This window comes from Danaus plexippus, chromosome 20 (assembly GCF_018135715.1).
Source record: "Danaus plexippus chromosome 20, MEX_DaPlex, whole genome shotgun sequence".
Lineage (NCBI taxonomy): Eukaryota > Metazoa > Arthropoda > Insecta > Lepidoptera > Nymphalidae > Danaus > Danaus plexippus.
This window is the reverse complement of record NC_083550.1, coordinates 1,291,331-1,318,439: the sequence shown is the minus strand read 5'-3', so window position 1 is coordinate 1,318,439 and position 27,109 is coordinate 1,291,331. Positions and strand designations below refer to the sequence as shown.

General features: G+C 31.9%; 3 protein-coding genes across 3 annotated transcripts; all 3 read right to left on the bottom strand.

Annotated features, from left to right (window-relative positions):
* Positions 1-4,929: 4,929 nt before the first annotated feature.
* LOC133319451 (uncharacterized) lies at positions 4,930-7,084 on the bottom strand. The gene is made up of 3 exons (XM_061523922.1): positions 6,524-7,084; positions 5,175-5,310; positions 4,930-5,099 (listed from the first exon to the last, which is right to left on the bottom strand). Exons 1-3 carry the CDS (start codon positions 7,010-7,012, stop codon positions 4,930-4,932), a joined length of 795 nt encoding a protein of 264 aa, XP_061379906.1. The 5' UTR covers positions 7,013-7,084.
* Positions 7,085-10,080: 2,996 nt separating this feature from the next.
* On the bottom strand, positions 10,081-20,636 carry LOC116774166 (uncharacterized). The gene is made up of 5 exons (XM_061523920.1): positions 20,425-20,636; positions 18,814-18,894; positions 18,566-18,668; positions 18,207-18,280; positions 10,081-10,180 (listed from the first exon to the last, which is right to left on the bottom strand). The coding sequence occupies exons 1-5, from the start codon at positions 20,632-20,634 to the stop codon at positions 10,085-10,087; spliced, it is 564 nt and encodes a 187-aa protein (XP_061379904.1). The 5' UTR covers positions 20,635-20,636; the 3' UTR covers positions 10,081-10,084.
* A 4,847-nt stretch (positions 20,637-25,483) lies between these two features.
* On the bottom strand, positions 25,484-26,544 carry LOC133319414 (uncharacterized). Its single transcript, XM_061523683.1, has 3 exons — positions 26,235-26,544; positions 25,753-25,900; positions 25,484-25,680 (listed from the first exon to the last, which is right to left on the bottom strand). Exons 1-3 carry the CDS (start codon positions 26,280-26,282, stop codon positions 25,505-25,507), a joined length of 372 nt encoding a protein of 123 aa, XP_061379667.1. The 5' UTR covers positions 26,283-26,544; the 3' UTR covers positions 25,484-25,504.
* Positions 26,545-27,109: the final 565 nt, after the last annotated feature.

Sequence of the window (27,109 nt, the reverse complement as noted above, 5' to 3'; positions counted from 1 at the left end):
AGTAATATTAAAAAAAACATTTTGAGTGGTTTTGGTACTTCAGCTCTTTTCTGTCGCATTGAAAATTGAATTTCTCGATATTGTCTAATCATTTGTAAAGATATATTTTTAATTAAATTATGCTTGTGTTTATGTTTGTCAAGAAAAAAATAATGTCCGAAGTAATTTCTATTATGTGCAAAGGGAAATATAAAAAACTGTATGATTACGTGTCATTTACAAAACATTACAATATGGGTGAATCTGAGTGATTGAGTTGTGTATAAAATAATGAAGGGAAGATCCATAATAATTATTATTTAATTTTTTTGTTACTTTCACCTAGTCTATAATCTATAAAAACAATGTTTATTTTGGAATACAAGACTCTTGCGGAGAAACTTTTTTACTAGAAAATGTTGTCCATCAACATATACACATATTAGGTGTTAAAGATAATAAGCGAAAAGCAGAATCCTTTTGCATCTTTCTTTCAATAGAAAAGCAGACTATTAAAAGAAAGATTCAAAAAGTAGGAGTCGTTGTTTGTTGGTAATGAGTTGGTATTTTGTAAGATTCTGTAAACGTCTCATGCCTGATTTCGTTTACTAAATTATTTCTATGTACAGACAGAAAATGTGGCTACTGTTTATTGATGTTCATTTTATTCATTGTTTACTACAACATAGAAAGCAGTTATTACGATTATGACTAAGTAAGTAGTTCGAACATATTTCCAATAACGCAAAGCTGTTTTCTTGTCATCCATTTAATCATTTGTAGTATTAAAAATATTTATTTTGATGATGTTTTACGGAATGCTTTTTGTTTTTATGATAAAAAAATGTTGATACACTTTTCAGGTAGCCTAGACGTATAATTTAACTAAAATTCAAATTGCTATTGTCAGAAAAAGTGCCAGTTAATACACCCAAAGTGTTCTGCATTCCTAAAGATGACTGAGGAAATTGGTCTGGTTTGGTTCTTGATCTTACCTGAACTGTTCTGTATATAGGGCATAAAGTTATAATGCATCTTTCAATTTCCGAAATCCTTGTTATAGCCAGAGACCGGATCGTATTTCCGCTATTTGACATAAGACATGTGCTCCTGACTTAACATTGCTTAAAGTGGTTAAGGACCATCCCACTAGCAAAAACTAGTAACACTAGTTCATTCAATTACGAAGAACACCTTCTTATGGATTAAGTAGAAGGAGATTAAGAGGAAATTAATGTTTGAAATTAAAACTTCCTTTAATATGTCTCAAAACAGAAGGTAGGATTAATTTCATTAATGGCAACCCCAGCGGACAAACATTTTTCGCCTTTACACTAGAATTTCCAGATTAAGCTAGCTTCAAAATTTAGGATTTTCCCCTAAAAGTCAGAGTTGGTGGGACCTTGGGCTCAATAAATCGTTAGGGGTTTTATTTCGGAATGATTTGAAAATAAAACAGGACATCTATCTTACTTGTCTAAGGGCTGATTCGTCTCTACATGGGCTGGTATTATTATCAGTATTATTATTAAAATCAGGTATATCCAGTTGATTTTGTAGAGCGCTTTACTATTCGAATTGTAAACAATCGGAATTTTACAGATTGGGTGCCCTTTACTGATAAAAAATAGGAAGTGTCTTTGCTTAATTTGGCATTACCTATCAGAGAGTAGGAACGCCTTTCAAGTCACCAGAGTTGTTATAAAAAAACAAATATAGATAAAAATAATAACATTTTATTTCCGACCAACAACACGACACTAAGCACACAATTTATAATTTTACATGTCAATAAATTAAATTCAGCATTAGTAAATAACAATAAACTGCGAATAACAAAACAGATTATGGAATTTCACCAATATGAAACAGTAATCTAAATATTGGTATGTACCAATCTATAATAAATAGTATTTCAATTAGAAAAATAGATAAATAATGGAAAATTAAGAAAAGTAATCATATGAGAGAATCAGAAATATCGCAGCAAAGTACACTTATGTATATTTGTCTTTACAACAAAATTATGTATAATATAGGGTATGAATCGTTTAAAACATAGTTATAAAGGATCCGGTTTAGTATCAGGAAAAAGTACCAGGAAAAATGAAAAGTCTAGTTGGACATACGACTGCAAGACACTTCCAAAGTCAAAGTCACCTCATTGCTTCTGTCGTGTTAGTAATCTTAGAGTTCATATCAGGAGTTGTTTGTCCCTCAGTTTTAGCAGTTTCACTCGTAATACGATATTTTATCTCAATTTTTATCTGTATTTGAAAACTGAGCAAGTGCTATTGCATACGATACATAAATATTTATTAAAATAAGTGGAAATTTATAATCCAAAGGTATGAGTCTACAAACATACAACTGGAATGGCCTTGCGTCGATGTATGCAACAAAACGCTTCATGTCCTCTCTAACTGACGAAGCTGCAGATCAAATATCGTTTAGGCACAGTTAAGTAAGTTATTTGTAATTTTATTTCAATAAATTACCCCTTTCAAAAAGTAATCTGTCGTGCAATAAAAGCTTCAAATTGTTAGCTTCGGTCGTCAGCATCGTAGCAAATATGGTAGGAATAGAGACAACCATTAGATTTTGTATTATATATATCAATATTATGGCGTCATGAAAAATTTCCACCTGAAAAGGAAACAAAAATAAGTTTATTTGAATCGCTAATTACATATTCATTATTTTTCCGTTTCAAAGAAAGTGTCAAGTGTGAATTAAGTTTATTCTGATTCTAATGACTTCTCATTTAAAGTTCAACATATTTTTTATGAAACATCAAAGATTTATTTTCAATATGGCCTAAAAGTTGTTAAGTCAGGTATGTGTGGGACAAAAGGAAACTAAAATGATAAATTATAAAACCATTTTTGGGCCAAAATACGAATGAGCAAATTTTATACAATTTTAGCAACAGTAACATTGATCTGATAACAGAATAGACTTATAGGATTTTGTTAATTACCATTGTAAATGTCAGCGTTGTTATCGCATTGTAAGCTGTATGCACCATTTCAGGGACTTTTATTATCAAGGTCAACAGAAGCTAAAAGAAGAATTGATGTTATTACCACTTCTGACAAAATACAATGATTTTGCTGTCATAATATTGACATAAATCATATTTGTATGGGTAACCAAAGTAACGACCACTGAAAATCAATATTACGATGTTAATAATTGATTCCAAGTCATCTGGTTTCACTCAACGTAAACGTATAAATAACTTGTATGTAAACGTAATTATTTACCAAATAGTCCAAAGCTTCCGTAGATCTCTCGGTATAATCAATAAGAAATTTGTAAATAAATTGAATCGACACAATATTACGATTATTATTCACAAGTTTTTTAAGATATTTAAGACGAATATAGACAGAATAAAGCAAGAAAAAGTAAAGTATTATTGATAAATGTAGAGCAAAGGATATCAAAAAGAGCATCACATGTTGTATAATGGAAGTTTGGCAAGTTACATCTACTTTTATACACGAGGCCAACCAAAGAAACATCTTAAGGATGAACAAAGATACCGTATATATAATAACAACCAATTCAATTTTATTTGATTTTTGTGATTTTATTTCGGAGTCGGTAATTGAAATGTTTTCTAAGAACGCATATAACGTTTTTTTAGGATCGCAATACGATAAAATAAAAACATTGAAGAAGTATTGTATACAATAAGCGTAATAAAAAATATACGAAAATCTATATATATTGAATACTACTAAAATAAGTAAGATCAAAACGCTGATGGAACATCTTATAATAGTAAAAATTTTAAGTTTCCTGTATGTCTTATTAGAACTACATCTATAACCGAAATCCAACATAAATATCACGTGCAGACCGAGTAGGAAGATTTTGATAGTTTTAGAAACACTTCTTTGTTTCGTTGATAACTGAACTATAGATTCGACTTGTGTTTGAATTAAAACCATCTTTAAAATTTATAGTTAATATTAACGAATAATAGTTTGATTTTATGTAATTGTAGCTATTTAATAGTATATGTGTCGAGGAAGCAATCGTTCGATGTAATGATTACAACTAAGTAATAGTCATTCGAGTAAGCAGGCTTCATTACGTATTTACCAACCATTTTAATCAACTTTAAGCTGTCGCAAATTTTAATATTCAAACCTTTAAGGGACGCTTGTTAGTAATTATAATGTAAAATTCACAATATCACTGTTCAGTAATAGCAATATAAATATGTAACAAAATTTATTAATTAAACTTTTATTTTATTTTAATCTGCTCTTTTTGCATGATTTTTAAAAGTTTTTATATCAAATCATATGAAATGTATATAAAGTTAACGGTTTTTGCATTTTATTTTCTTTTATAGCTAACAACTAACTAACTAACGAGAGGTATAACAGCAAAATCTCTCTTCAGTCTACTAAGAGACTTGTCCAGAATTAACATCAATTCATTCTTATAACCTACTTCGAAGGCAGCCCTAGTAAGTTCGTTTCAAATTTGGTTACATAGAGAGAGGAGCTTTGGCAGTGGACGTGAGCGTTTAATGCGCCTTAGATAGGGGCACCATAAACATACACTTGGGTCGCAAGTCCCAGGCACTGTTGAAGTTCTTCACCCTGCGACGTGAAGGACCCGGCATTATTCCATGATTAGACTAGACACTCTTAAACAAAAAAACATGTAGTCTATAGTGGCAATATTAAAAGATATAAGAAAGGTACTGCTAAAAAACCTAAGGTACCAAAGTCAAGAAGAATAACTGGATATATCAGAATCTTCTCCTGAAGTTATGTTTACGTCGGGGTTATGTAGTTATAAATTAATAAAAAAACGAGTATTAATATCCGAAAAATTTATATGAATACACGCGAAAATCTTAGATATCAATTTAGTAAAAGCCACTAAAATATCGACTACGTGATTTTCTTTAAAACAGTCACAATTTTAATATAATTGTTTTAATTGTATAAGTACGATAATATAAGTGGTGCACACACTAACTAAAGTAAGCGGCAGTGTGATGTCAACGTTGAAGAGACGCCAGACGGAAAACACAAATGGATTTAATCTGAGGAACGTCAGAGCATCTAAAATTTTATTACGTGAAAATTCACCTGTAAATAAAAAAAATTAAGTAAGTTATCACAGTATTACAATACACAAAATAATCTATTCAAAATAAGGCATACCAGAACACACGAGTAGCTGCTTCTTCAAATGTGTTTTTATTTTTGATATTTCAAATCTTATTAATTCTGCGAAGAACGACGGCACTAAAGGTAGGAGAAGTATGAATACAGCTTCAATGTAAAAAATGACTTTGATCTGTAAAAAACGTTTGTAATTATTACAAGCCATACAAATACAGTAATTTCTAGGAGTGTTATCAGGACAAAGGAATGACTGTTCTGCAGCAAATAAGCAGAAGGATGGGAAGATAAACACATCTAACTTAGTGTATAGCACCTCTACTACCTTAACCGTTACAAGTTTAATTTTTCCAGCCACCTTGTTCCTAATGCACAAGAAAAAAATATCCGAAGATTGGTCAGACAATACCAAAGTAAATATAAAATTTTATTTAAAATTTACATATTAATTTACCAAATCTTACCTACCAAAAAATAATGGAACAAAAACGAAGTCTTGATTGTTATAAATACTGTATAAATCGAAGTAATTATTAAAATGCATGACTGGTTAAATCAATAGATAACAGTGAAGCCGAACTCTTTTATCTGATTTATAAAAATTATAAGAGTAATAAACACATGAAGGTAATATCGCTCTCGTCCTTTTACCAAATAATTTCCATAAATAATTTATCCAGCCAAGGCTAAGATCAGCTTGATTTTATGTTGATTTTCCCCCAATAATTGCGACTAAAATATGAATTTTGAATATGTGATGAAATTTATGAAAATAAATCTTGGAAATCGGTCACGTTCTGTGGACAATATGGAGTTTGAAGACATATCTATTATCCAGTAATGAAAAATAAGATACGCATTAATATTATAAATAATATTTTAATTTACTTATTGGAATATAATATATTTTTATCATCTTTATAATTAATTTGCATTATGTAGTTCGATATTTTTTTAATTGAGACTGATCCTAACCTCGGCGTCCAAGAATTCATTTGTCCTCAAATATCTCGTGTGGATCAAGGGAATGTCAACCCAACATTTTTCTCCCCCGTTCCACATCTTACATACTACAGGAGGTGACTAGCATTAGCGTTAGAACTGGAATTTAAAGTTTATACGTACCTCAACACTGTAAAAATCTGTCACAATATAGAAAAGATGAAACAAAAACGAGGGCCAAATTGTCAACATCTGGGAAATGCAAAATCAATGTATTTAGTTTCAAAAAATTATATCAATAAAGTTTTCAAAGACTAATTCTTTTTCTGATGAATAGAAAAAAGTTTATATGAAAAAAGCCGCCAATGATTTAGAAGTAAAGATTAAATAGTTATGTATATAGATATATATCATTTTGGATTTATAAAACAAGACATGGTATTTACTATAAATTTTGATGATCCTCCTATATGTCGGGTATTTCTTAACAATTTATTATATATCAATAGATATTCTTGGACTTTGGAAATTACAAGCTTATGTTTCCTTTCGTCTTCATTAAAGGTGAAGTCCACATGATTCTCCATTGTCTGTCTCAATGTTCGCATACGATTCCATAACAATTCAAACATAATAGCTCGATTGAAAAACGTCAAACTTACACTCATTAATAAAAATGAGGAAAGAAGATGTTCTGTCATATTTGAATGGCCATAATGTGCGATTAACATGGAAAGTCTAGTGGAGTGCCCAATTATAACTCCAATAAATAAATAAAAATAAATAATAGACACATACTTTTCTATTTTGAGATCTACTAATAGAATAGTTCCAATTTTATTCAAACTGTCATAATATTTATAAATATTTTCACCATTACTTAGGACCGATAGCAAACCGTAAGTAATGTATAGAATTATGTAACTTAGCCACATCTTACCGAAATGAAGGTCTCTAAATCTAATATAAAATATAATGTTACTAGAGGCCACAATGGAAATAGTACCAATACAGTATATTTTTGTTGCAATTGTTATCAGTTTATTATTACTGAATTTCCCATAAAAACCAAAAAACAACCGTGTCATCATTATTATACTAAAGGGCAAATTTGATTGATTTTTATGAACAATATTCATGGCAACGCTTTACACAATGTCAACTTATCGGCTTTATTTTATCTTCTGTTTAATATACGTTACAAATAATATTAGACAAAGTGTTGGAATAACGTTTTATGCTTGATTAAAAATCGTATTTTTTTATATTTCATTATTAATGAAAGTACTTAATTTAATGACAAGATTGATTAGGACAGGATAAAGAATTGATGAGTTATCGACTATAGAACTTTTTAGAAATATTAAAATTACAAATTGGAATTTCTATCCTGTTCATTCTTTCGACCTTGATTCTGATTTCAACAAAATATTCACATGCTTTTTGTCCCCTCTTTTTCAAAGACTTCATAACCTTCCACATTTTTCATCCTGCACCTTTATTTATTTTACTTAATACTTAAATTGGGGAGGTATAGAAGTAATTATTTTCATCTAAAAATACATACCTTTTAATATTCTTAGAAAATCAGCGTCCCAGTACTCATAATTTGCACAGGATAATCTCATTGAAGTAGCATTCACCTGCTTAAAATAATTATGGATATTTTTAAAGGTCCTTAATAGTTGCTACTTTTAGTATGACATAATTTACTGACGTCTGGAAGCCTCTTCAGTGACCGTGGCCAGACAAGATGAAAGTGTCTTTCACTTTCAAAAATTGGTATAAGTGTTTATACTTGTTACGGTCAATTCTCATTTAACTTAACTTGTTCTTTAAAGCATTTAGTAATTACTACTATCTTATCTATTCAATTCAATAAGTCTCTTAAATCTATTCAATTATACCAGGAAACATGCCACAGTTAGAAAAATTTACTAATAAGGCTATCGTGAAAAACCCTGTTGAAGGTTTTCGAGACGTCAAGTCAAACTGCGAAGGTTTCACAGTTGGTCTTAACAGCTTTTCCCTTACACAAGAAGATGCCCAGTTTACCGACTTCAATGTCATTGCTTTTTTCTTTGCGGTTGGTCTTCATATCCCATCAGGTTGATTCGGTAGGAGTGCGAATAGACAGATTTATTTTACACCTGCAGACGTTTGAAAAGTGACTTTCGTACCATATACTTTAATAAGATAGAGACAAGCCTTCTCTTACGCCCTTTTTTAGGACTTGGTAGCTTGGTTAAAATCTCTCTGTCTCAGTCAGTGAAGGGGTTAAATTATTCCTTGGCCTGACGTATCACGCTAGTCATGGTGTTCGTCCATCAAAACGGATCCCAAGTAGAAAACTAGACCTGGCGCCATGGATAGGATCCGAAAAATGTCTCATATCATCCCAATCTGTTGACTTGTACCGCCACATTCACCGTAAAGTTCTTGATCGGGCGGAGGATGCATTGGTACACACTTAAGCAGATAATGATCACAGGTACCTAACGGACATAAGACTTATATGATGAATCTATTATCAGCTGATGGTCTAGGTAATTTTATGTTTTGTCATCCACACTTGGTACTTTTGGTACTTTCTTTACCATCTGGGAAAGACGTAGATTATACATGGAACAGGTGTGCTGAAGAATACCGAAGTTAAACTGGATAAGCAACTTCACTGAGACATTTGAGTAACCAAGTCGTCACCTGGCTACCATTATCCGCATAAAGAGCGTAGAAAATTTAAGATCTACAAAGAGGCTGATAAAACTGATAGCAGATGTCATTGCTGAAGGATACAGATATTTCAACGCTCTGGTGAAAGTTATACTCCACCGTGTAATCTGAGTATCTAAGGTTTGTAGGACATAGAAATTTCACCTCCAACGATTCGATAAAAGCGGCTTATTATGCTTGTTAGTCATAGACTGGCACGAGATGAAATTGCTTTCTTCTGATGTTAACGACCAACGGGGTAAAAGAGCAGGCGGCCTACTTTACGGTAGGTAGTCACTATCGTGATTGTAGCAAAGGAGGCCGCCGAGCAGGACAGGGAGTCGGCTTCATCTACAAAAACACTGCACAAAGTAGGAAGACGGAGGCGGAAGTACGCTCTCCGCTTTCTCTCCCAACTGTAGGTCTGATTTAAGGGTGGCCTCTGAGCCCTTTCACCCACTGAGACTTTTGATGTAAGGGAGTCTCGTTTCCCGGGTCGCCTCTTTAAGGGATTAATACCGCCGATGCATCTTGGTGAATGTGAAAGCGATCCCGTAATATCCCACTTTGGCGGTGAGGGTAACCGTTGGTTATTTTAGTGTGTTAATCGGCAAGTATGTGAAGAAGCATGCTTGCCGGGAGCCAAACATAGACACTCTAGTCATCAGGACTGGATGGGGGGTATACAACAATCATTTTTTCCAACGTTAAAAAAAATATAGTCAACTTCTCCCATGAACATATACAACTTAAGGAATGTTGCGGATGCGTTGCCGACCTTGATTGTGGTAGAGGGAGAGGAAAGGATGGAGAAAGGCAAATAAAAAGGGCCACTGGCTCTCTCACTCATTAGACGAAACGCAGACCTTTAAGATTGCTCCACAGCGATCTTTTGTGATAGGATGATACTTCCCCGGTCGAGCTAGGCCACGTTCGACCTACTTTTTTATTATTTATGCTAGAACTGGTCATGTAATAGTAATATAATATGGACGAGTTTTTTTATAACCTTAAAATGACTTAGAGTTCCATTAGAAATCAATTTTTTCCTTTCTTTACGCTACACGTATGATAGGACGAATTGTAAGTATATAATAATATAAAATAAGACGAAAAGTATTTTTATTTGTCTTAAAGACATTTAAATTCATTCAGTTACATAAAATAAACGTATTTTTGTCGACATAGCAACAGATACATTTTTTGTTCGAAAAACAGTGGTACTCCATCTTAACTAGTTTCCCATAAAATTTTATAATTTTTATTGTGAATATTAGTTTTGGTCATATTTCCTGTTAATATAATTGTTTTAATTGTATAAGTACGATAATATAAGTGGTGCACACACTAACTAAAGTAAGCGGCAGTGTGATGTCAACGTTGAAGAGGCGCCAGACGGAAAACACAAATGGATTGAATCTGAGGAACGTCAGAGCATCTAAAATTTTCTTGCGTGAAAAGTCACCTGTAAATATAAAAAAATAATATTTATTTAAATTTCGTATTCATTAAAGAATTATTGAATTATATTCAGAAGTTTTACCAGAACAAACGAGATGTTGTTTCTTTAAATGTGTTTCTATTTTTGTAATCTCAGCTCTTATCAATTCTGCAAAGAACGATGGTGCCAAGGGCAGGATAATGTTTGATACAGTTTCAATTAAAAATATACTGTAAATCTAAAAATATTGGTTTTTATTACTAAGTAGTAATTTCGATACTAGTCGTCCATTAATTTCGAACAAGACATAGATTTTGTAGCAGTCGTTATGTAAACAAGAGTTGCGACAAGGCAAAGAAATGTGTATTGAATTAATATTTTTGTTTTTAGTATCTTTGTTTATACATACTTGTACGTTGAAAAAGTCTATCACAATATAGTAAATTTGAAAGAAATAAAACGGCCAAATGGCGATCATCTGGGGAAAAAGAAATGAATGAATGTTGAGTGTTAAGTTTTCAATATTTCTTTCTTTTTAAATATATTTAAATGTGGAAAGACGGATATGATTCAAACAATGTTAGTTATTGAGTGATTAATAAAAAATCAAATGGTATTCACGATAAATTTGGATGCTGCTCCTATGATTCCGGTAACTTCCAATAATTCACTGTATATGAAAAGATATTCTTGAGCTTTTAAAATTGCCAGTTTATTTTTCTCTTCGCCTTTACACAAGCTAAAATCTATATTCTTTTGCATCGTATGTCTGAGTGTTCGCATACGATTCCATAACAATTCAAACATAATAGCTCGATTGAAAAATGTCAAGCTTGTAGCGAATAATAAAACCGAACCCAGCAATATCTCATGTACATTCAAGAAACCAAACTCTGTTAACAAAATTACAAATCTGACAGCTTGCGTCATAACTACTCCAACAAATAAATAAAAATAAATAAAAGAAACAAATTTTTTCATGTTCACATCTACTAATAAGACGGATCCAATTTTATTCAAACTGGAATAATATTCAGAAATATTTTCGCCATCACTAATTAGTGATACGACACCGTAAGCAGTGTAAAGAATTAAATTAATGAAAAGAATTTTATTGTAATGACTGTCGACGTATGTCAGGTACAATAAAATAATATAGTACATAACAGAGAAAATGGCACAAATGCAATAAAATTTTGCTGCAATTATGATTAATTTATTTTCACTGAATTTCGAGTAAAAACCACAAAACAATTGAGTTTTCATTATTATATTAATAGGCAAATTTAATTGTTTTTCATGTGTAATATTCATGGTAACGTTTTACACAATGTCGACTTATAAGCTTTCTCTTACTTTATATTTTACAAATGTTGGAAACAATATGTAAATAGCCTTCTAATAAATAGCCTCCTTAATGTTATATTCCATTATGGACGAAATAGTTACTTTAGCTAATGTATAAAATTTTAAATCGGTTTTCATAAATTAGTTTGGACATATTTTAATTTTGATAACTGTAAAAAAAATTAAATGAAGTTTTTTTGAATTAATACATATTATAAAACAAAGTCAATCGTCGCGTCTGTCTGTCTGTCTGTTCGCGATGAACGGAAAAACTACTGCACGGATTATTACCAAACAGTTATCACCAATCGATAGCGTGTTTCTCGAGGAAGGTTTTAGTATATAATTTGTAAAATTTTTGTATTTACTTGTGTGCACATTAACGATATTTGTTGAAGACGTCGGAAAAACATGAGCCGTCTGAGAGCTTTTAACGAAAACGCTGCTTAAAGTCTTTGAGATATAACAAAATAATATATGGTGCAATTGTGTCTCTTTTATAGTTCTACAGAAAAGCCCGCGGTTGCATATGTCTACCTTAAGGATAACATACTATATATACTATACAATAACATACAATTAATTAACATATAATATACGATTGGAATTTCTATAGCGTTTATTGGAAAGTTATTTACATAAATTCGGTATTAAGTCTTTTCAAAATAAATAAATTTAATAGGCTATTTTATATTTTTTGTAAAGAGCCCGTGCGGAGCCGGGGCTGGTATCTAGTTGTAATATAATATTATTATGTTATTGGAAGGTACTGTTTTGTTATTGTTATAGGCAATCAATCGAACAGCTGACGCTCAAGTAATGAGAAGAAGAGGGGTGTAGAATAATACTAATAGAATAAATATAAGAGTTGAGTTTTTAAAAAAACTGAATTCTAGTATCTGATAATTTAATTTAAATTGTCAGATACTAGAATTGTAATTTCAATCATTTTGTACAGCTAATTTTCTACTTATATAAAATCCAGAAGTTGAAGTACCCGGCTTTCATCATATCTTCATACATCGTTTTTATGTCTGAGGTGAGCAATTGGTAGGGGTGTATATTTCTATAATCTCTGGTACACTTATTCTCCTGACAAACTGCAAACCTCTAAGATATTATCTTTGTGCGATTTGTGTATAAAAAGCCATTTTAGGGGGATTAGTGCATCTCACAGAAGTAGAATAAGTAGCCAGCGACTAGTTTTATTATATCTTCACTCAGATTTCAGATTTCAGAAATGTCCCCTATCCAGTAGTGACTCAAATGTTTTTTTTTTCAGCAAAAGTGTTTTCATTCAGCCCCAAAGAGATAGCACCTTATACACTGGGACATGTAATCTAAGTAAAACTAAGAAACAATACGTTCTTTGTAACTAGATACAAAGAACATATTGTTTCTTAGTTGTGCAGTGATATTTAAAGTCCAGGAGATTATTTTAGTTATATTTATTGAACATGAATGAATTGTATTTTAAACCAGATAACTCTATACTTCTACCTATACGCTATAGACCAATAACGCTATAAACCAGCACGTCTCTCCCCATCTAGTCATACTTGTTTTTGATATAAATGTGTGTAAGACCCGTTCTGAACATAGTTTTAACTGAACCGTCCAAATGGTTAAACCAAAATTTTTAAACCAGAAAACGGATAATTGGCAATAAATTTTAGTCTGTGATTGGATTCGTACTATGGCTGAAACTCAGACAGAGAATTGAGTATAATAATATTATATTAATTCTTGTCTTCTGCTTCTCCTCTCTTCCATGTAGTCATATGACCATATTTCATATATTTCAAATAAATATACTAATATATCTCCAATAAAGAGACTTTCAATCTTGATGGTTTTGAAGTTTGATAGAATATGATAAAATAGAACATGTTATTATATTAATATATTACTAAAGTAAGTACCTGCGATAGGTTTACGTAAATAATAATGTTAATGTAACTTTAACCTCGTGTTGCGTATGAAAATGTTATAACCCAGAAAGATAACGATTCGTCATTTAATGTCACAGTTTTGTTGATAGTAGTTCGATTAAACAATGTTCTTAAATTAATGCCTTTCCAACAAATTTCAATATTGAGTAAAAAGTTTTAAGGTTTCAGATATGAATCCTGGAATAGGAATTCAAATATCAATGAGATATGAAAATTTCAAAATTTCAAAAAGTTTCAAATTCATTTTTATTACGTTTCTTAGCATATTTATGTTGGATTTTGGTTACAAATTTAAAAATACAAATATTAATGTAGCATTAAAATATGCCTATATTATTGTGTTTTCTCTCGGTGTTTTTTTCGTATTGGTTGCAGTGATTCTTGATATACATATGTTCCAATTTTCCTATTCTTACTTGTATATCATTCAATACACGCTAACCATCTTTATTCTCTTGTGTTGTGATCAGGATAGATCATTATATTCTGTTTTAGAACATCTCTATTTCATTGATTATGAGTTATATTTTCAAAATACGTACAAAATAGAAATTGTAGTTTTCTGTTCAATGTTTTTTACATTAATAACAAACATTTGTCTGCGTGTTCTAGAGTGTAATTTTATTTCATGCCAAAATTTATTTGGTGAATATTTATTAACTTCCTTAATGACACTCGGTTTAAATTATTCCTTATTGTTTAACTTTTTATTATTTTATTCGGTTTATTCCCGTTTAAAAAAATTAAGATATCTAGTGGAAAATAATTGTAGTGAGATTGTTTCATATCAATTCTTGTATAAATTCCTAATTGATTCTACCGAGAAGGCAAAAGAAGTATTTGATTACTTCGTGAGTTCATTAAAGTTTAGTTACCTGATAGCTTGTTTTTTCATAATGATATCTGAACCTATCCCTAGTATACTTTTAATAAAACTTTGATTTTCGCAAATGTCTGTCAGTTAGTTTAGTTGTTTTTTGTCACCTACAGCCAACTCTCTAGGCCTTTCTGGATGCAGGCAGATGCATTCATGTGTCTCCATCAATAATTTAATCATGACCTTATCTTTTTCAGCTCTTATTAACCATATGCATACAAATCCCAGAACTGATGTACCATTTTTATAAAATATTAATAGCTGAAGACAGGTTTACTTCAGTAAGACTTTTTATGTATTAAGTTAACTAAGGGCTGATGCTGTTTTCAAAATCGATATATGTATTATGCTTGTATTTTCCTCAATAACTAATTATATTAGCATGGAGATATTATTGATATATTTATAATTAAAAGTCAATGATATTTAAGTAATCAATTTATATTATAAATCATTTGAATCAAGTTTTAATTTCAGAAAAGATTCCTCCACGATACAGTATTCTGTCTATACACAGTACTATACATGACCCTCATATTTCTGCCTGCTTTCTTTTCAAGCATGCTAGCTAAGGAAGCTTGTAAACTAAAGGTTATTCTTCTGGAAGTGCTTCTTAATGAAAGTGGTAAGGGGTTGGAGTTGATGGATAGTGTGGAATAAGCGATTTTTTTTCTGGAATGAAACATACGAGTATCATTCGTACAATAAAAAATATAACCAAAGTTGCGATTGTAAAAATCGTGCCTTGTACAGTTTCAGATTCTGTTCATATACGGGAAGTTCAAAGATTTGCTGAATACATCGACGCCAGACCGTTTCAGTTATATGTATTGCATCTCATTCCTTTAGATTACAAATTTCCTTTTATTTTTATGAATATTTATGTGACCTATACTGTTGTCATAGCTCAATTTGCCCATAGAGCCTGATTATTTTAATTTATTTGAGATGTTAATAAAAAAATATTTTTATATTGAAAATCAAGAATGTGCATACAACACTAGAGTTATTCTGTTTTAATGAAAATAAATACAAGTAATTCAAAAGAAAACAATGCTTCATGATTAGTTTGAAGTTTTATTTATTTGTTTCGACATACTTGAAAATCCAAAGATTTTTTGAGTTTTGCTGTGAAAATGATAACATGTTAATATCATTCCTTGATATTTTAGTTTTACAATAATTACATAAAATAAATAACATAATATAGTAGGCTTATTATTTATTTTGGTAAATTCTCTGACACAAGCCATAGTATGGTGTCCCTAACTTCAAAACAACTAAAATTAAATTTTATGAAAACGTAATTTGTATGTATACATGTATGCATATTTAAAAAAATACTAAATCAAAGTCAGTTTACTGCCTAGGGGATAGAACAGTACCTCGAAGGAAAGGTCAAAAGTACTTGTGTAACCAAAAAGGAGCAGCATTTAAATAACGCGAGTGCAAAATACTGAGTCAATATTGTAAAATTTGAAAAAAAGCTAAAATGGAACAGCAAACCTCAAAGTATTCAACAGCATATCCAGTAAAAAAAGGTCTACTTATTGGTAAAATTAAAGGCTGCAAAATCAGAAGTAATAATTGTACAGAGAATAAAATGATATGGGGAGAAATACAAAAGCAGCAGATAAGAGATGGGACTGAAAAACTACAAACAGAAATGCAGAAGAAATAACAGGAGACTAACAGGAGACACCAAAATAATTCATGTTTGAATGATTAATGAAGACGGCATCTGGGGGTATTATTGCCTCAACAGGTTCTTAGAAGAAAGCAATTGACCTAGCGAAATTTGAATACAAGGCGAATTTTTGAGACCTCCTTTCCGATTCCTACTAGAAAGTAAGATACATTACTGTAACCAAAATGCATTGACAGCCTTATACTAAATTACATTATACCTATAAAGAAGAAGCAATAATTAAGAACAGATAACAAATAGGTGGCAGCAAACAATAGCGCTTATCAACATATCGAACAAATTTCTGGTATAATGCTCGAATTGCTGAATATTGAAATGTATTACAATATATGAGATGTAACTTCTCAGCATTCTATGGATTCACCATGTGGATGCCGGATCCATCGCGTCGTAATGAACTTAAACAGGGCCTAGGACTTGCCAACCAGGTGTAGGTTTAAGGGGCCTATCTAAGTCGCGTTAACTTCCACTAACCAAACTCCTCTCTCTACATACCTCACCAAATTTTTCACGAATCTACTAGGGCTGCTTCGAAGAACGTTCTAAGAATGAATTAACTACAGAGAGATTTAGCTGGTATACCTCTCGCTTCCACTTTTACCGCGTACAAATATGATAATTTTGTGTTTTGTTTTGATCGCAAAATAGCTGGATTCGATATGATCGTCATTTATTTATTTAAAAACTTTTTGTAACAGATTATAAATTTTTCATTACTGATATTATATAGAGATTAAAATTCATTCAAGAATGAAAGATGTCATAAAAAGGTAAATATATTCTCAGCCTCGTCCAGGTCAGATGTAAATTCTTTTTATCTTATACTAGTTTTTGTCCGCGACTTCGTCCGCCTAAATTTCAGAATTAGTAATATATAGCTTTTACCCGCGACTTCGTCCGCATAAGATAGTTTTTTTGTATAGTAGTATGAAAAAACCTGAGCTGTACTTTTTTGTAGGTATGTTTGAATTGTGCCGAGATGGGATGAGGCCATTCTAAGTGTGATTGTCATAGGTTAGGATAACACATTTTTTGGCGTCGGGAAGTGACGACCCCATCGCCTACCGGATAGCCGGTGCAATCAGTTACGAGGGGGGGGGGGGTTCGCCGCTGAATGCGGTGAACGGAAACTCGGACCTCTTCGGAGGTCCGGGTCGCTTGATGGCCGGTCTCCGCTCTGTCTGCCGTTGGACGCTTGCGCTCGGCGGTGGGCAGTTGGAGACTGGCCGCGTGGGCTTGGGTGGGAGGGGTAAGGGGTTAATCCTCTCGCGATTGAGCAAGCCCGCCAGGCGGGGGGATGCTCCTTGTCACGTCGAGTGAGCCCTCGGAGGAGGTGGCCTTTCGCGGCCTGCCGCCGGATTCTCGCGGATGCATGCCTTGAGCGATTCCCTCGTCGATCCACCAGGCGGTGAGGAGAGTGACCGCTGGTATTTTAGTTGGTAGCATGAGCCCTTCTGGCCCGTGAATCCCACATAAGATCCTCCGTCTCGCCTAGACGGAGGGGTAGGTATAAAACCTTTCACCGCGTTAACAAAAAAAAAAAGGTTAACACATTTTAAGAAGAAGATGGGTTACTGCAATACATTTTTATATACGATGTTTTTTGTTTTTCCTTCCTTGGCCAGAAAAGTAATTTTTCCCATGGGAATGCGTTGTTTTCCTTCTTAAGTCTCAAACTGTCCCCGTACCAAATTTCATTTAAATCTGTTCAGTAGTTTAGGCGTACAAGCGATCGGCCCACCTGAATTTTTCCATGGGAATGCGTCATTTTGCCGGGCTATAAAGTAGCCTACATCCTTTCTCGGGTATCAAAATATCTCCATACCAAATTTCGTGCAAATTGGTTCAGTAGTTTAGGCGTGATTGAGTAACAGACAGACAGAGTTACTTTGGCATTTATAATATCAGTATGGATGTTAACTGTTAAAAAAAAACAATTAATTTTGTGGATTAATTTATTAAATAACAACACGCAATAAAACATTCCATTTTATAATTAATTTGTAAGCGAGAATTGTGCAATAACTATAGTGTAAGTGACATATACATTTATAATAATCAGCGGATACTTGTAATCTAAAGGTATGAGATTACAAATACGCAATCTGAACGGTCTTGCGTCGACGTAGTCAATGAATCTTTTTATATCATGAGTGTGTACCGATCCTAAAATTAAATAAATAAATTATTACAAAGCCATAAACAGCGAACACTGCAACAATATTTACTGTTAGGACAAAGCAAAAGAAAACGAGGGGTTGAAATTCTACAAAATACAGCTCATAGTCGATAAACATCGCGGTTGTTGAGTAATGTGAAAATTACTTTTATAAATTAATGTAATGCAATCGATTTGTATTTCAGACTGTCATTTATGTTCACAAACTAATGAGCCTGTTGCCATATAGTCTTTTATTTGTGTGTTCTGTACTTCTGTAGACTTGTTCGTACCTCTCTCATCGAGGAGCATGTCGTGTAGAACTATTTTCAGCTTATGAGCTTCATTTGTAAGCATCGTAGCGAACAAGGCAGGAAGGAATATTACTATCATATACTGTAAGGCGTATATACACGCTAATATATCATATATATTCATAATATCCGCCTAAAATTAAAGTGCTATATATAATTACACACTTCATTTACAAACACTGATCAGCATTTTATATGAAATTATATTAATAAATCAAACATGTTACCAATGTAAATTTAAGTTCTTTTACTATGTTATATAAAAGTTGCATCATTTCTGGCATTTGAACAATTAATATCATGATGAGCTGAAAATTATGAACAATAAGGTTAAATTGTTGAATAACGTTTGTGTTTTATTTTATTATATAGGGTTTTCCATTAAGGGCGCTTGATCTTTGAAATGCAAAAAAAAAATACATGTAGGAAAGATATTTGCGAAATTTTTTTTTATTTGGAAGGTCTATCAAACCCATTATGTATGGAATATGACATCATTCAAATGACCGCCACGGCTTCGGTTGGTGGCGCGCACACGAAAGGTCCAATTTTCGATGACTCTGGCGCACAAATCGGGCTGTATTTGATCGATGGCGTGGCGTATGTTGACTTTGAGGGCATCGGTGGTTTGCGGCTTGTTGGCATAGACCTGCGACTTAAGAAAACCCCACAAGAAAAAGTCCAGCGGGGTCAAATCGCACGATCTCGGTGGCCAGTTCACGTCGCCTCCGCGCGAGATGACCATGTCCAGAAATTGCTCGTGCAGAACTTCCATCGTAGCGTGTGCTGTGTGACACGTAGCGCCGTCCTGTTGAAACCACATGTTGTCCAGATCCATATTCTCGATTTCAGGCCAAAAGAAGTTGGTTATCATCGACCGGTATCGCTCACCATTGACGGTGACGGCCACACCATTATCGTTTTCGAAAAAATACGGACCAATCACGCCTCCGGCCCAAAATCCGCACCAAACAGTCACTTTCTGCGGGTGCATTGCCACTTGGTGAACCTCGTGTGGATTGGTGTCGTTCCAAATACGGCAATTTTGCTTGTTGACATAGCCATTCATCCAAAAATGCGCCTCGTCGCTGAAGATGATTTTTTTGCCAAAATCGGCGTCAACTTCCAACTGCTCTAATGCCCAGTCAGCGAACACACGGCGCTGTCTATGGTCATTAACCTTGAGCTCTTGGGTCAGCTGGATCTTGTACGGGTGCAGGCTCAAGTCACAACGCAAAATTCGCCAAGTTGTCGTCTGCGAAAGGCCGAGTTCCTGTGCGCGACGCGGAATTGACTGCCGCGGGTTTTCGAGGACACTGTCGCGCACAGCGGCGATATTCTCGGCAGATCTCGCGTTACGTTGACGCACGGGAACCGGCTGATTGTTAACTGACCCGGTTGACTCGAATTTGTCCACCAATCGACGGATAGTCGACTCGGCAGGACGATCATCGCGACCGTAAAACGGGCGAAGTGCGCGGAACGTTGCTCGAACTGAAGACCCATTTTCATAAAACAATTTTATGATTTACACGTGCTGCTCGACACTCTAACCTGCCATGGTGGTTTGGGAGGAGGGAATGAATATAACACACTGCATTTGACAGCTGTCACTCAAACAACATGGCCGCAATCAGCTGTCAAAGTTCAAGCGTCCCTATTGGAAAACCCCATATATATTTTTTATAAGAAATTACATAAAATTGTGTGTTGATTTGATGAAAAGAATTGAGAAGTATAATTGAAAAGGATCATTTATACCTTGTTTTTTTTTACAGCTGTTGTTTTGAATTGATTACCTAAAAATGTGAAAAGCAGAATAAACGAGAGAAACTTACCAAGTAGTTGAATATTTCCTGACATCTTTCCGTGGAATCAATGAGAAATTTATAGATGTATTGGAATGAGACGATGTTCGAATAATTGGAGTTAACATTTATTCTAAGCGTTTTCAAACGGCAATAGACGGAATAGAATAAGAAAAAATTAAGAAATAATGAAAACCACAATGAGAATGCAATTATAAAAAATACAATGGCCTCAGCCATGGAATTAGCCCAAATGATGTTATCCAAAAATAAAAATGAAATCGTTGTAATTAATATATTAATAAGAAGTATGAAAACTACGTATATTATTAAAGTCAATTCTATTTTATGAGTTTTCTGAAAATTTATATTACAGTCAATAAAAGAAAGACTTTCCATTGTGGCGTATAAAGTTTTCTTACGATCACATAATAACAGAATGAACACATTCAATAAGTATTGAATTAAATATATATAATAATAAAATGAAGTAAATTTATGAAGGCCAAAGATAGTGATAATTAACAAAAGAAGGGCACAAAGAGAGGACACAAGTAGAATATAGCGTTTAAGCGCTTTATTAGTTTTGCTGGATTTAGTTTTGAAACCAAAGTCCAACATGAGACACACGAGTAATATAATAAAAAATATCTTAAGTGTTTTAGAAATTTTTGTTGATTGAGGTCTTGAATATTGAATTCGAATTCTAGACGTCATATTTAGAAAAGGAATTTAAACACAGACACATGTAGCCACTGTGAGCATTACAGGAGTAATAAAAAGTAAATTTTACCTTCTATGAAGTACGTGTAAAGATAGTTTAAGTAATTGAATTGACTTCAATTAACGAGCTCTTATAAATATGTACTAAACATACGTACTATATTGGCATGCCTCATATTATATTCTTGCTTAAAATGTTAATGAAAACATTTGCTAAGAATGAATAATATCACTTTGATGAATTAAAAATAGTTTATAATGTGTATAGTTTATAACTACCATTAGACTAATTCATTAATCACACAAGCCGTATATATAGAACTAATCAGTGATTTTGTTTCACAGAAATTATTTATCAATCTTTAAGGATTTATTTTTGACTGATTAAGGAATAAACACGGGTCTGCTTGACTTCAAATAAAGGTCTATGAAGTCTTGTCTCACATGTTATTAATCTCAGACAAAATACAAAACATTTAATAAAATTTTTAAAAATTCATGAGTTGGAGACTAAAGTGCAAAAGTAACGTATGAAGATCCACAGACTTAAAACATGGAACGGAGTTATTGGTCTTTGTCAATGTTGATTGATGTTAGAAAAATAAATGTGACAAAATAATATCTATTTATTATCATAGATTAAAATAATAGATTTTTTTTACATAAATGTGATCAGTTGCAATTGTTCTTACATAAAATATTAGATTTTTTTTTGTTATTTTTCTATTATTATGTTTTTTCCTACACAAAGACACTGGTGTTTGAAAATGTAAAAAACTTTGTAAAGTTTTTAATAACTTCTTCTTTTTTTGTTTTTTTTTTTTTTTTTGTCATATAAATACTTATTCCATCATTTTGTGCTATTTTTGAATTCAAGGGAATGTCAAGGAAAAAATAAAATTCGATATTGTTTTCACTGCATTGTCTTAGACAAAGGCGTTCAAAATAATACAGGTTACAAAATGCAGAAAATAGGACAGTTTTTAGCGATTTTATGGTGCAAAAGTGGTAATTACAAAATGATATAGCATTATGTGTTAACTTTACATTTTTCACGTGCAATGCATTTGGAACTTCGGTATTTTTTCTTATGTACAAACCACCTTATTTTTACAAATGAATTTTACTTTAAGTATCCAAATCTGAATAATTATTAATTACGTTTGAAAATTGTGCTAGAATTGTTAAAAAATTAACATAAAAATTCACAATAATAAAAGGGAATTTATAGTCTATGGGAATAAGATGACAAACATATAACTTGAACGATCTTGCATTTATGTATTTGATAAACCTTTTGATATCTTTATTGTGAGCAGGATCTGTAAAAATTATTAATAAATTTCACTTATTACTTAATGCTTTCTAATTAGAGTTGTGTATGTTTTCTATCAAATTTATTAAATAAAATTTTAAATCCATGTTTGAACACACCACCACAGCCATCCAACAATCTGTCGTTTAGATGTTTGTTTATCTTACGGGCTTCAGAGGTAAGCATTGTCGCAAAAAATACAGGAAGAAATATTATGATGATAAATTTTAATGTGTAAACGATAGCCAAGATCTTATATATGAAATTCATCTGTAATTATGAATTATATGAACGTTAAAAAATATATTACGTTGTGTCCTTAAAACTATATTTGAATTAGAAAATCTTTGCAGACATAATATAATTCTTACCTCGGGTATCTTTAATAAATAAAATATTATTCGTAAAATGTCTGGTATGAACAAAACCAGAAACAGAAATATCTGAAAAGGTAAACTCATATTAACAAGGGTACAGAAGTAAAATAATACAATCAAAGTATGTATTATATGACAGCATACTAAATAATCAATTGCTTCTTTTGATTTCTCGATAAAATCAATAAGGAACTTATAAATGTATTGGAATAAAACTATATTCGAATAATTATTTTCTATGAACTCTCTAAGTCTTTTTAAGCGACAGTAAACCGAACAAAGCAACAATAATAAAAAAAGAAAGGAAAATGTGCTCCATATGATATATTAGATTTTATAAAAATTTCAAAAATGCCATATTTAGTATAATTGTATGCCATTATTGTGAGAATCAAGTTGACAGTAAATGAAAAGACTATAGAGAATAGGAAAATGAATTCTGTTTTGTAAATGTTTTCACAATTCAATTCGTAATCAATAATATATAAGTTTTCTAGCGACTGATACACACTTTTTTGATGACGAGAAATTAAAAGAATGAAGATAATTGCGAAGTAAAGTGCTAAATAAACATAACTATAAGTGTCGCTAAATCTATGAATGTTAAACACTATTGTAACCACTGACACAACAGCACAGAGGGAAGTCATAATTAAGACATAATATTTTAGAGCGTTGTCCACTTTCTTTGATTCGGATTTAAAACCAAAATCCAGAAGAAATGTTATCAGTAATATTAAAAAAATCATTTTAAGCGGTTTTGGTACTTCAGCTCTTTTCTGTCGCATTGAAAATTGAATTTCTCGATATTGTCTAATCATTTTGTAAAGATATATTTTTAATTAAATTATGCTTGTGTTTATGTTTGTCAAGAAAAAAATAATGTCCGAAGTAATTTCTATTATGTGCAAAGGGAAATATAAAAAACTGTATGATTACGTTTCGTGTACAAAACATTACAATATGGGTGAATCTGAGTAATTGAGTTGTGTAAAATATAATGAAGGGAAGATCCATTATAATTATTATTTAATTTTTTTGTTACTTTGACCTAGTCTATAATCTATATAAGCAATGTTTATTTAGGAATACAAGACTCTTGCGGAGAAACTTTTTTACTAGAAAATGTTGTCCATCAACATATACACATATTAGGTGTTAAAGATAATAAGCGAAAAGCAGAATCCTTTTGCATCTTTCTTTCAATAGAAAAGCAGACTATTAAAAGAAAGATTCAAAAAGTAGGAGTCGTTTTTTGTTGGTAATGAGTTGGTATTTTGTAAGATTCTGTAAACGGCTCGTGCCTGATTTCGTTTACTAAATTATTTCTATGTACAGACAGAAAATGTGGCTACTGTTTTATTTAACCTTATTGATTTAATTAATGATATTCATTTTATTCATTGTTTACTACAACATAGAAAGCAGTTATTACGATTATGACTAAGTAAGTAGTTTGAACATATTTCCAATAACACAAAGCTGTTTTCTTGTCGTCCATTTAATCATTAGTAGTATTTTTAAAAATATTTATTTTGATGATGGTTTACGGAATGCTTTTTGTTTTTATGATAAAAAAATGTTGATACACTTTTCAGGTAGCCTAGTTGTATAATTTAACTAAAATTCAAATTGCTATTGTCAGAAAAAGTGCCAGTTAATACACTCAAAGTGTTCTGCATTCCTAAAGATGACTGAGGAAATCGGTCTGGTTCGGCTCTTGATCTTACCTGAACTGTTCTGTATATAGGGCATAAAGTTATAATGCATCTTTCAATTTCCGAAATCCTTGTTATAGCCAGAGACCGGATCGTATTTCCGCTATTTGATATAAGACATGTGCTCCTGACTTAACATTGCTTATAGTGGTTAAGGACCATCCTACTAGCAAAAACTAGTAATACTAGTTCATTCAATTACGAAGAACACCTTCTTATGGATTAAGTAGAAGGAGATTAAGAGGAAATTAATGTTTGAAATTAAAACTTCCTTTAATATGTCTTAAAACAGAAGGTAGGATTAATTTCATTAATGGCAACCCTAGCGGACAAACATTTTTCGCCTTTACACTAGAATTTCCAGATTAAGCTAGCTTCAAAATTTAGGATTTTCCCCTAAAAGTCAGAGTTGGTGAGACCTTGGGCTCAATAAATCGGAAGGGGTTTTATTTCGGAATGATTTGAAAATAAAACAGGACATCAACACGACTCTAAGCGCAAAATTTATAATTTTACATGTCAATAAATTAATTTCAGCATTAGTAAATAACAATAAACTGCGAATAAGAAAACAGATTATATAATTTCATCAATACGAAACAGTAATCTAAATTACACACCAATCTATAATAAATAGTATTTCAATTAGAAAAATAGATAAATAATTGAAAATTAAGAAAAGTAATCATATGAGAGAATCAGAAATATTGCAGCAAAGTAGAGTTATATTTACCTTTACAACATAATTATATATAATATAGGGTATGAATCGTTTAAAACATAGTTATATAGGATCCGGTTTAGTATCAGGAGAAAGTACCAGGAAAAGTGAAAAGCCTAGTTGGACATACGACTTCATGACACCTACGATGTCAAAGTCACCTCATTGCTTCATTTGTGTTAGTAATCTTAGAGTTCATATCAGGAGTTGTTTGTTCCTCCGTTTTAGAATGTCACTCGTTATACGATATTTTATCTCAATTTTTATCTGTATTTGAAAACTGTGCAAGTGCTATTGCATACGAAACATAAATATTTATTAGAATAAGTGGAAATTTATAATCCAAAGGTATGAGTCTACAAACATACAACTGGAATGGCCTTGCGTCGATGTATGCAACAAAACGCTTTATGTCCTCTCTAACTGACGAAGCTGCAGATCAAATATCGTTTAGGCACAGTTAAATAAGTTATTTGTAATTTTATTTTATTTCAATAAACTTACCCCTTTCAATGAGTAATCTGTCGTGCAATAAAAGCTTCAAATTGTTAGCTTCGGTCGTCAGCATCGTAGCAAATATGGTAGGAATAGATACAACCATTAGATTTTGTATTATATATATCAATATTATGGCGTCATGAAAAATTTCCACCTGAAAAAGAAACAAAAATATGTTTATTTGAATCGCTAATTACATATTCATTATTTTTCCGTTTCAAAGACAGTGTCAAGTGTGAATTAAGTTTATTCTGATTCTAATGACTTCTCATTTAAAGTTCAACATATTTTTTATGAAACATCAACGATTTATTTTCAATATGGCCTAAAAGTTGTTAAGTCAGGTATGTGTGGGACAAAAGGAAACTAAAATGATAAATTATAAAACCATTTTTGGGCCAAAATACGAATGAGCAAATTTTATACAATTTGAGCAACAGTAACATTGATCTGATAACAGAATAGACTTATACGATTTTGGTAATTACCATTGTAAATGTCAGCGTTGTTATCGCATTGTAAGCTGTGTGCACCATTTCAGGGACTTTTATTATCAAGGTCAACAGAAGCTGAAAGAAGAATTGATGTTATTACCACTTCTAACAAAATACAATGATTTTGCTGTCATAATATTGATATAAATCATATTTGTAAGGGTAACCGAAGTAACGACAACTGAACATCAATATTACGATGTGAATAATTGATTCCAAGTGATCTGGTTTCACTCAAATAAACGTATAAATAACTTGTATGTAGACGTAATTATTTACCAAATAGTCCAAAGCTTCCGTAGATCTCTCGGTATAATCAATAAGAAATTTGTAAATAAATTGAATCGACACAATATTACGATTATTATTCACAAGTTTTTTAAGATATTTAAGACGAATGTAGACAGAATAAAGCAAGAAAAAGTAAAGTATTATTGATAAATGTAGAGCAAAGGATATCAAAAAGAGCATCACATGTTGTATAATGGAAGTTTGGCAAGTTACATCTACTTTTATACACGAGGCAAACCAAAGAAACATCTTAAGGATGAACAAAGACACCGTATATATAATAACAACCAATTCAATTTTATTTGATTTTTGTGATTTTATTTCGGAGTCGGTAATTGTCATGTTTTCTAAGAACGCATATAACGTTTTTTTAGGATCGCAATACGATAAAATAAAAACACTGAAGAAGTATTGCATACAATAAGCGTAATAAAAAATATACGAAAATCTATATATATTGAATACTACTAAAATAAGTAAGATCAAAACGCTGATGGAACATCATATAATAGTAAGAATTTTAAGTCTCCTGTAAGTCTTATTTGAACTACATCTATAACCGAAATCCAACAAAATAT

Excerpts from the sequence above, each read along its gene's own strand:
- LOC133319451 (XM_061523922.1), bottom strand. The coding sequence starts at position 7,012 with ATGTGGCTAAGTTACATAATTCTATACATTACTTACGGTTTGCTATCG. Across the intron at positions 5,311-6,523 it reads GAGGATCATCAAAATTTATA|ATCAAAGTCATTTTTTACAT; the intron begins GTAAATACCATG and ends CGTTTTTTACAG. Across the intron at positions 5,100-5,174 it reads GCAGCTACTCGTGTGTTCTG|GTGAATTTTCACGTAATAAA; the intron begins GTATGCCTTATT and ends TTTTATTTACAG.
- LOC116774166 (XM_061523920.1), bottom strand. The coding sequence starts at position 20,634 with ATGGCTGAGGCCATTGTATTTTTTATAATTGCATTCTCATTGTGGTTT. Across the intron at positions 18,669-18,813 it reads AAGAACTTAAATTTACATTG|TATATGATAGTAATATTCCT; the intron begins GTAACATGTTTG and ends TACGCCTTACAG. Across the intron at positions 18,281-18,565 it reads CATGCTCCTCGATGAGAGAG|GATCGGTACACACTCATGAT; the intron begins GTACGAACAAGT and ends ATTTAATTTTAG.
- LOC133319414 (XM_061523683.1), bottom strand. The coding sequence starts at position 26,282 with ATGGTGCACACAGCTTACAATGCGATAACAACGCTGACATTTACAATG. Across the intron at positions 25,901-26,234 it reads CAACGCTGACATTTACAATG|GTGGAAATTTTTCATGACGC; the intron begins GTAATTACCAAA and ends TTTCTTTTTCAG. Across the intron at positions 25,681-25,752 it reads CAGATTACTCATTGAAAGGG|CTTCGTCAGTTAGAGAGGAC; the intron begins GTAAGTTTATTG and ends TTTGATCTGCAG.